This window comes from Brachycentrus maculatus, unplaced genomic scaffold (assembly GCF_059751285.1).
Source record: "Brachycentrus maculatus isolate JH-2025_06_01 unplaced genomic scaffold, ASM5975128v1 h1tg002473l, whole genome shotgun sequence".
NCBI classification, from domain to species: Eukaryota; Metazoa; Arthropoda; class Insecta; order Trichoptera; family Brachycentridae; genus Brachycentrus; species Brachycentrus maculatus.
Window position 1 is genome coordinate 3,567 of NW_028282951.1, and position 11,434 is coordinate 15,000.

General features: G+C 27.1%; 1 protein-coding gene across 1 annotated transcript in view; it reads left to right on the top strand.

Moving 5' to 3' along the window:
- Positions 1 to 232: 232 nt before the first annotated feature.
- Positions 233 to 11,434, top strand: part of LOC148298160 (uncharacterized) — a gene marked incomplete at its 3' end in the record, with an annotated part of 15,657 nt that continues 4,455 nt past the window's right edge. The window contains exons 1-3 of the mRNA XM_088277090.1: positions 233 to 281; positions 373 to 410; positions 11,260 to 11,427. Coding sequence (XP_088133216.1) covers positions 233 to 281; positions 373 to 410; positions 11,260 to 11,427 — 255 coding nt within the window. The remainder of the gene's footprint in view (positions 282 to 372; positions 411 to 11,259; positions 11,428 to 11,434) is intronic.

Genomic DNA, 11,434 nt, shown 5'->3' on the forward strand with positions numbered 1-11,434 from the left:
CGTTAAAAATCTTAAACCAGTAGGTTAAAGTGTACTAATAAGAAAAAAGTGGTTAAAACAAAGTTGTTTAGTTTTATAAAGATGCAAAATTGTATTAATTTGATACATGTTTTGGCAAAAACACTTTAAACTTGTTTATCTCAAAACTACTGTTTTTAACTTGCTGCTATTTGCTTTTGCACATTAGTACAAATGAAGGTGGTATACCAAGCAAATTTTTTCGGGTCCAAACATGACGGATAGCAAGTTGGACTTATTCCAAAGCACTTCGAGGTTCCACTGTATGTAGATACGTTCGCCGGCGAAATTGGATTTTAAAAAAATTTTATTTTACAAATTTCTCATACCCTGTTTATGGTGCAAATATTGTAGTTGTGCTCGTAGTTCTTAGGGCCAAGTGCACAGGATGGGTCAGAATGAATGGTATTTAATTAAAGTTTACACCTCGTACTGGGAAATGCATACCGACTAGGCGCTTTTATGGTATCAACAGTGAAATTCAAGCGAGAATGCACCAAAACGTAACATAATTATTATGCTGCACTAGATTTTATATGCACTAAATCATATTTGGTCAAAAATAAATTCTAAGCATTAATTTGCTTTTCCACTAAACGTTTTTTATTCAAAATATTTTTGCAGAATATATTGTACTTAAGATAAATAGGAACTAATGTGTGTGTGTATATATATATATATATATATATATATATATATATATATATATATATATATATATATATATATATATATATATATATATATATATATATATATATATATATATATATATATATATATATATATATATATATATATATATATAAATATACATCAAACCCTTACCCGCACACCAATGGTGCATAGGGCACTGCATCATATAAACGCAGTGTTATCTTGATCGTAAACACTTAAAGGAAGGGTGGTCAACCCTCCGTTTCAGGTACCAATCCAGGGTAATATTGAATTAATATTAGAATGAAAAAATCACCTATAATTATTTGATCCCCCCCTAGGAATTGAACGGTAGCCGAGCGTACTGACCGTTACGCTACGGAGGCGGACTACGTATCTATATAAATACATATGTATATATTTATATATATATATATATATATATATATATATATATATATATATATATATATATATATATATATATATATATATATATATATATATATATATATATATATATATATATTTATATATATATATATATATATACACACATATATATCCGTTTATTAATAGACATTTCTTTCATACTGTAGAACTTCAAATACAACGCTAATCCGTATTACGTGATGTATCTGATTACAAAATTTGCTTTTTTTAAAAGACCGTTTTTGCATATGTCTTAGACACAGAAGAAGTGTAAAAGGGAAAATATGTGAAGGCTTATAAAAGAATATTCATCGTATGAAGAAAGCACGTATTTTAAATGTGATATTGAATCTTTTTTATGATTCGTGGGAATCAGACATATTCATAAAATGTAATCTTTGAACCAGTATAATCTGGTATTAGAAAATAAAAAAAATATACAAAAACATAATTTTTTATTTAGAAATTCAGCAGATATAAAGTTTTTATCAGGTTGTTTGTATAAATTCTCAAATTTGAAATCTGAAAATAAAAAGAGTATTTATGTGATATTTAAAAAAAAAATCTTATACCCAGACATTAAAATCCAGCCATATTCGTGTATGCCTCCAGGCTTTATTGAAATTAAAATATTCCTTTAAATATTTTTCTTAAGATAAATAGATACTAACGTGTGGGTGTGTGTATATATATATATATATATGTATACATATACACATATATACATATGTACATAAAGTATATATAAATATATAAATAAATACACATAAAAAGATACAAATAGATTGTATTTAAAATTTAAAATTGGTAACCAAATGGCGGCAACATTCTTTGTGTAATTAAAACATTATATTTAGACCACACATCGTAGTTACAAACGTCTTCAATCTCATGTTATTACCACAAACGAGAAATTTTAAGAGTTGAGAATTAAAATCGGACAATTATTTATTATTAGACGCCCTAGAGCGAGTATTATCCCTAACCCCTCTCCCTGGCTAGGGAATTTAATGATTTTGACAAAAGATAAACATGATTCGTGAACAAAATGAAAATAGATTTGTTGCTTGAAAGTTATTTGTTAATTAATTATAATTATTATTCTCACGATGTGTTTGGTTATTTTACGCCTTCACCATTTTGCAAATGAGTATAAGTTCTCAAATATGGGTTTCTCCACTTTTTTATAGTAAAAAATTATCCTGAAAATCACGTTATCGGCGTCAAAATTTTTTAAAATAATTTGGGAAGAATATGACAAACATTTTATACAGGTTTTTGCTAAATAAAAAGCTTACTCAATTTAACCATAGATGCTGCAGAGATCTTACATGTGAAAAACGTGTCATTTCAAAGTGCAAACTCGTGGGTGAACAAAGTGCTTTTAGGGGTTACTTTAAATTACCATGGGTAATTGACCGCATGGAATTTCATTGTACTACCATTTTCTCTTGTATGGAAACACAATCACCCCTTGTGCAATATAAAACACAGCAATAATTATAAATAAAATAAAATTTGTTAATTAAGGGAAATATTGTTGTTTAGACTTTATTAATTTCTCAACACAGACGAATTTTTTTAACGGGGGTCGAATGGCTAATGCAGTGGTTCTTAACCTGTGCTCCGCGGAGCTTGTTGCAAATGCTCCGCGAAAATATGGAAACCAATGTTTGATGTTGGCTCATTTACTGTGCGATTTGAGTTGCAAATATAATGGCTAGATGGCAAATTTCTCAGAACTATGAATCAATTTTGAAATTTTGTTCAAGACGAATACCCAGCTCTCCCCTCGAGGACACAAAATATTATTACAGTTTCCAACCTCATATTTGTGTTAAATAGGTTTCTCGTCATCAATCAATATTGAAACGAAGAAATGCGAAAGACTTATCTATTTGGTTGAAGTAATGAGAGTAGCTTTATCAAATAGAACTAATATCGCTGAAATTTGTAAAAGCTGACAAGCTCAGGTGTCACATCAAATAACTTTCGCAGTAAGAAGTTTCGTTAGAGTATTTATGTTTTTCTTTATGTAATTTTTAATTTGTGTAAAGTACAATTATCAGTTTTTGTTTCTTGAATCTTTATGTAGCGCTAATTTTTCTTATGATCAAAGGTACTCACTGACATTAAAAAGGTTTGGAACTACTGGATAATATCGTATACCCTGTCAATGTTTTAAAAACAGCAGACAACCTTGGACCAGATTTTAACCTTTCCGGGAGTACAAAAACTGATGTCCGACTTTTTCTGGGGAGTCTGTTCTTTTTACATATTTTTTTTTCATCAAACCTAATTTAATTTAATTCACTGACTTTTCGTAAGCTTAATAAATACTCAGAATTACATATTTCCATCTCAATAACTTCTCCAATTGCTAACCCATAAAAATAAATATAGGAAAGATGCTTTGCGAAGGTATTTATCACAAAAGGGACAAGTAACTCATAAATATATATATATATATATATATATATATATATATATATATATATATATATATATATATATCTATATATATATATATATATATATATATATATATATATATATATATATATATATATATATATATATATATATATATTTATGAGTTACTTGTCCCTTTTGTGATAAATACCTTCGCAAAGCATCTTTCCTATATTTATTTTTTTGGGTTAGCAATTGGAGAAGTTATTGAGATGGAAATATGTAATTCTGAGTATTTATTAAGCTTACGAAAAGCTTACGAATATATATATATATATATATATATATATATATATATATATATATATATATATATATGTATATATACATACATATATATATATATATATATATATATATATATATATATATATATAATATATATATATATATATATATATATATATATATATATATATATATATATATATATATATATATATATATATATATATACAGTGGGTGGCCAAATTATTAGGGACACTTGTACTTTTTTGTAATTTTCAAGTTTAAATGAATTTTTTGGTCAAATTAATCAGTTTTAATTATTTTTTCTTATGTATTTTTGTTGCTGGTATCATAATTATTGTTTTGAAGATGTATCAATACTGTGAAATATCAAAAAAGTAAGTTTTTTTTCATTTGGATGTTGATTAGTGAAAAATGATATTGGTGTGAGCTCAGTTAATATTTTTTAAAACCATTTTTCTGTAAGTTTTTTGAGTTCAAGACTATAAAAACGTAAGTGTTGTTTAATAATTTATTAGTTTTGCTCATTCAATAAGTTAATTTCAATGAATTTTAAAATAAAATTCAATTTAGTTTGAACTGAACCATAATATTCTCAATTTAAGTATGGGCAAGTCTTCAAACATATCTCCGAGAAAATATAGGGAAGTTATAACCTTACTACTTCGTTCCACATATTTCCAGAGAGAAATAGCAGCACTTACAGATGTTTCGAAGTCAGGAGTCCATCGGATTTAAAGAAAAATTGATAAAAACCTGCGTCTAGAATCAGCCCGCGTCGGAAAAAAAGGCAGAAAAAGCATCACAACTCCGCGTGGTGCCCATAAAATCAGGGACATCTATTTCTAAAATCGTAAAAAGTCTGTTGATTGTCTAATTGTTGTTGATTTCTGTTGATAAACGATGAAGGAATCAACGTTTCCAAAAGGACAGTTCAGAGACGGTTAGTTGAAGTAAATCTAATGGGTCGACGTCCAACCAAAAAACTACGCCTGACTGAGGCATGAAGAAAAAACGACTCCTATGGGCCAAAGAACACCGGAATGTAACAGTTTCGGACTAGATTCGAATATTTATGGATTGTATTCATATAATAAATTAAGAAGATAAAAAATAAATGTATTATTGCAATTATGGTAATACATTACAGGTCTGCTTCTTGGACGAGTCAACATTAAAAATTTTGGTGGGAAAAACTTCATTTTTCCGACGTGGCCCAGGAGAAAATTTCCACCCAGACTGCCTTGTGGTGATAGTTAAAAATACCCTGTTAGCATAATGTTGTGGTCCGTAATCTCATTTAAGGGTATGGGATGCCTCTTTATCATGGAAGGGACCATGAGGCAAGAAAAGTACCAGCGAGTACTGAAAAGTCGACTCCAGCCGAGGCTCAAGAATGGTTCCCTGGCGATGAAAAGTTTGTGTTAATGCATGACTCGGTATTGTGTCATAAAGCCAAGAGTGTTATCACATTCCTGGCTGAAAAAAACCTCTGTGTTTTGCCTTACCCGGGGAATTAGCTGGATATGAACCCCATTGAAAACCTTTGGGAACTAACGAAACGTGAGATTGCTAAAGAAGTCATCACCACTAAGCGGCAAATGATAGAAACTCTTATCAGAGTATGGCATAATAACCCTAATCTCTGGCACAATGCAAAAATCTGCATTAAAAAGTATGCCCTGACGTTTGGAGGTTGTAATCGCAGCAAAGGGTGTTATTACTAAAAATTAAGATTTTTTCGAAATTGTTGAATAATCACTTATTATGATAAAAATAAATTGATATTATTAAATCCATGATAATATAGTTTCTAAATTCTAAATAAAGCACCCCAATCAATAAAAAAAAAATTCAAAAAACCAAATTATTTGCTCATTAAATTAATTTGATAATGAAAATTACAGGAAATTCGAAGTGTCCCTAATAATATGGCCACCCACTGTATATATATAAATATATATATATATATATATATATATATATATATATATATAAATATATATATATATATATATATATATATATATATATATATATATATATATATATATATATATATATATATATATATATATATATATATAAATATATATATATATATATATATATATATATATATATATATATATATATATATATATATATATATATATATATATATATATATATATATATATATATATATATATATATATATATATATATATATATATATATATATATATATATATATATATATATACATATATATATATATATATATATATGTATATATATATATATATATATATATATATATATATATATATATATATATATATATATATATATATATAAATATTATATAAACGTCTGTCATATGACATAAAGTGAAAAATTATAATATGTAACTCAAACTTCGTTTTAACGAGTTTTATTTTTGGATCTTTTCTCCTATAAGTTTCGACAAAAGCTATGGTCATTGTAATTTTTTTGGGATGGATATGTATGTCCTTCCCTGAAGATGACAAGGTTCTTGTCGAAATTGTTTTGAGAAATGTACCAAATTATCTATAAAAATATGCAAGTGAAAAAAAAATCAAGTTATGAAGCATTGTTTTGTGCACAATATACAAACATATGTAAATCAATTCATTGTATTTTCAGCAAAACAATCGGAGTAAACATTTCTCCCCTAGACTGCGCATGCGCACTTACCCCATAGAAACTCCTACTTACTACTAACCGCGAGAGCCTTATTCACGTTTGACAGCTAGTGTGGATAGCACTGCCGTGAGTCTATTCTGTAAATTGGTGACATTACTTCTAATATTTACGCCAAAACCTCTATTCACTCTGCAAGATTCAAGGTGGAAATCATCATCGAAGCCTTCGAAGATAATACCTTAATCGTATTAAATGATACAAAAATATTATAACCTGTAAAAGTCATTGTTTACACTTTTTAATTTTTTATTTTCAAGTGAAATCATGCCTTTAGTGAAATGGAAAATCATTTTTACCGCTTTTTTCTTCTTGTTGTGGGTAAGTTTAAATTATCTTTTGTGAATTTTATGAAATTTGAAACATTTTTTTAATAATCTGTTTATCATATATTTTTTTTTAAGTAATACTAGAAAACATTTTTTAGTACAGTATAATTTTTGTTCCTTACTTTTAATATCCAAAATGTTCCGTGAATCCATACAAACTATAAACAATAAACTTATGAAAACTTTAAATTTGTAAAGTTAAAAAAAAATGGAGCCTACAACAAAGTGATTTTACTTTTTACTTTTTCATCTTTTTTATGATTTCAGGTTTTTGATTTTATTTTTTAATTTATTTTTATTTTATTTTTGTTTTCTGATAGTCAAGTATTTTTTGTATTTTATATTTACACTTTTATTCTAGTTCTACTTCTTATAATATCTATTGTATTCTTGCCAGTGTTCTTTACTATGACCTAAATTATATTGTTTAACCACACACAGGCCATGCTTTTTTCCGATCTTTCTTTGTATTTATACATATTATATTGATATTTTTTTGTATTTGAATTTATCTCATGTTTGAATATTGCAAAAGAATTTAAAATGAAGAAGAAAAAAAGAAGGTTATTAATATATATTAATGTATTATGTATCACGTAATAACTTATAATTGGTAAGTACGCTCGGCTTGAGTACTGGAGGTCACGGGATCGATTCCCAAGGAGAAGGGGGGTTAATTAATAAAGTATTTTTTTCACTCTTATATTTATTCAATATTACCCTGGACTGGTACCTGAAGCGGGAGGTTGATCACGCTTCCTTAATGTGTTAACGATCAAGATAACACTGCGTTTATATGATGCAGTGCTCTATGCACCATCGGGTGTGGATGAGGGTTTGATGAAGAAAATAAATGAACATTTGGTTTTCATGCTGGATGTCCCAGGTTATATTCCCAGGAGGATCAAAAAATATTTAAAAAATTTTAATAAATCATATTTTAAAATGTTGATATTTAAGGGATTGAAAAATATCTTTCTTCAATGTTTGATAGTGTTGTGTTTTATCGGTACGATGTTTTGCATATTTTTATAAATTTTTTCATCAATAATTTTTTTGTTGGTTTTAAAATTGAATGACATAATTTTTCAGACTCTGTAGTGTAGTTTTAACACGTTTGGCTACGATTTAAAAATTCCACGTTTCAAATCAATTCTGACACGGTTTTAAAAAGGCCTTTATATTTTTAATCAAATGAGGTAAAAATATAGCGTAAAACGTAAAAGTTACGTAAATTTATTAAAAATAGAGCATGAATCCCAAAGTGATGACTGAATTGTCACATTCGTAATTTATGTAAAATAAATGTTTTTGTTACCAAAATTATACGAAATATTTAAAACCTTGATTTTTTAAAACTAATTTGTTTTCAATCTGTTCATACTAAACCTTTAATCGGAATTCATTAAAGCTACCTAGTAAATTTACTATTTGTTATTTTATGTTTAAGACTTTTTGTTTCTCTATTAGTATATTTTTATATAAGATACTGTATATATTTATTATGTTAAAGGCATTAGCCGTTCAATAAATAAATTATTAAATAAATAAATAAATAAAAGCTTTAAATATGCTTAATCGTTCCTTTGTAATAGTAACCACAGATATCCATTTGTACCCGAGCCATTAAAATATAAATATCTTACATAATTAATTCATACTGAAAACAATCAAAAGTTTCATAATTATTACTGAAAATAATTAAAGTAAAAGTTTGTTGGCATACAATAACCCCTTATCAACTTTGTAAAGGTTTTTAATTAAATCGACTTTCTAATATGAAACATGACGATTATTATTTTGAGTTTTTTTTTTAAATTTTTCATTATGTGCATATTATACATATTAATGTATTTATATATATATATATATATATATATATATATATATATATATATATATATATATATATATATATATATATATATATATATATATATATATATATATATATATATATATATATTTATATATATATATATATATATATATATATATATATATATATATATATATATATATATATATATAATATATATATATATATATATATATATTTATATATATTTTTATATATATATGTACATATATATATATTTATATATATATATATATATATATATATATATATATATATATATATATATATATAAATATATATATATTTATCCTATTAAAGCGAGTCTATTATCAATAATGGTTGCATAATTTCCATTGGGTTGTGGTACCGTGGTTTGTGTATCGCACTATGGTATTAAGGTTCAAGTCCACCCTTTTCTCAAGTTGATTTCGATTTTTTTTTGTAAAAGGCTGCTCAGCCAATGAAAATAATACGAAATTGAAATATTTCTGTATTATAATAAGATGAAAAGAATTTATTTGAAATAAAAAATGAATTTTATTTATTCCAACTTGGAGTATAGATAGCTACTACTACTACTGTCCTGAAATACACTCCTCGCCTTCTTCACATCCATACTTCTAGTCATACATCTCTCATAGTCATAGCCCTCCGATTGCGACTGCTTCCAGAGATACTACACCTTAGAACATTACAAAAAATAGCTTGTTGTCCACCCATTCTATATATTCGCAACTATACCGTATTCTACTATTGTTGTTCCTTAAAGTTCATAAAAACTTTTTTTAAAGTTCATTAAAACTTTTTTTAAAGTTCATAAAGACTTTCAAATGCTTACATATTTTCACTTAATAAAATAAACGAAATATCAATAAACTCGAGCCATAGAAGTTAATGTGGGAAAATGCTTTTAAATTTATTAAGTTTAAACCTAGATAGGGCTAAGCGGTATTACATAGGCTGTAGGTCGAATTACGAGTTACTTGGACCCTATGTGATTCTAAAAATACACGATTTCAGTATCTCGAGTCTTTCGGTCACGGTTATTGATACTCTCGAGGCGTAGGGATCAAATAATACAAAGATTTAACCAAAATAGATGTATATATTACAATAAATAATAAAATTAAAACGAAATCGCAAATAATACACTTTATATTATTTTGGACATTTCATCGAAGATGAAGAAGAATATGGACGTTTGGGCATTTACGGGGCTGACGACCGTCATAGGCTGGTTTAAGAGATCACTTTACATACGTGTAACATTCATCGATTCTACCCATTATTGACAACCACAATACTTAAATTCTTGGAAGTTCTATTTATATATATATATATATATATATATATATATATATATATATATATATATATATATATATATATATATATATATATATATATGTATATTTATATATATAAATATATATATATATATATATATATATATATATATATGTATATATATATATAAATAAATATATATATATATATATATATATATATATATATATATATATATATATATATATATATATATATATATATATATATATATATATATATATATATATATTTATATATACATATTAACCAATTTCGAACATATCAAAAATAATATGAAAAATGCCTCTTATAATTGGAGAGAATGGAGTATTTGGACACACTCAAAATGTTGTTAACACACATTATGGTAACAAATATAGAACTATAACATCCAATACATCAAAACTCTACCACGTACCTCGTTTGGTCAAAATAACCTATAAAGTTATACAACCTGCTTCCATTATTCTAAAAGTCATTAAATTATAAACTATATATAAAAGAACTTTTCATAAATGGATAAAGGAAGAGGCTGGATTTGAAAAAATAATCGTATTTGATTGCATGTTATTACCAATTTTCTTTCTCACAATAAAAAAAGTAAAATGTACTCTCGGCACGGGAAAACTCGGTGAGGACATTGTAATTTGTAATTACGTGTAAATATTAAAAATTGCGTAAATATTGGATAAGTAGAATATTAAAAACGTATTTGATGTGTACAAATACTTGTTCACAAATCCTTCTCTCTCCTAAGAGTTATTTGACATTTTGACATCTCAATAAAGATGAAGGAGAAAAATAGTATATAAAATAATCCGGTGTGGATTCTACGTACATTTCGAAGGGTCTCTGTTAAATAAGGCTTACTCAATCAAACATACTGCCGCGATCTCGTGACGTACGAATCATATTTGTTTATGAGGAGTTCCAAAAATTTGGGTAGTGTGGTTATCAATTATGGGTAGAATGGTGAATGTTATACTTTTATGAAGCAATCACTAAAACCAGCTTATGACACTATCTTTTGGCCTCACACATTAATTTTATCTTATTCTTTTTTTTTGAGGTGTTTTCTTCTATCACGTGTACGGTGTTTCGTGAAATAGATATCTGGCTACATTTCCCCCTACCTATACTGGTCTTGCAGCCGTAACAACTTGTTGAGTCGATATTTTGTGCTGATTTATTTCGTATCTCCCCTAGCTCTACGCCGCGTGGCTTTGCTTGATGGACGTGAAGGAGGCCTGGAAGGGGGGCTACGGCCGGGTGAGGGTGCTCCTGGGGGTCGCCTACATCCCCCCCGCCACGCCCGCCCTGCCCCTCCTCCTGCTCCCCGCGCTGGCCTGCACCAAGACCCAACAGCTGATCTTGGTTAGTC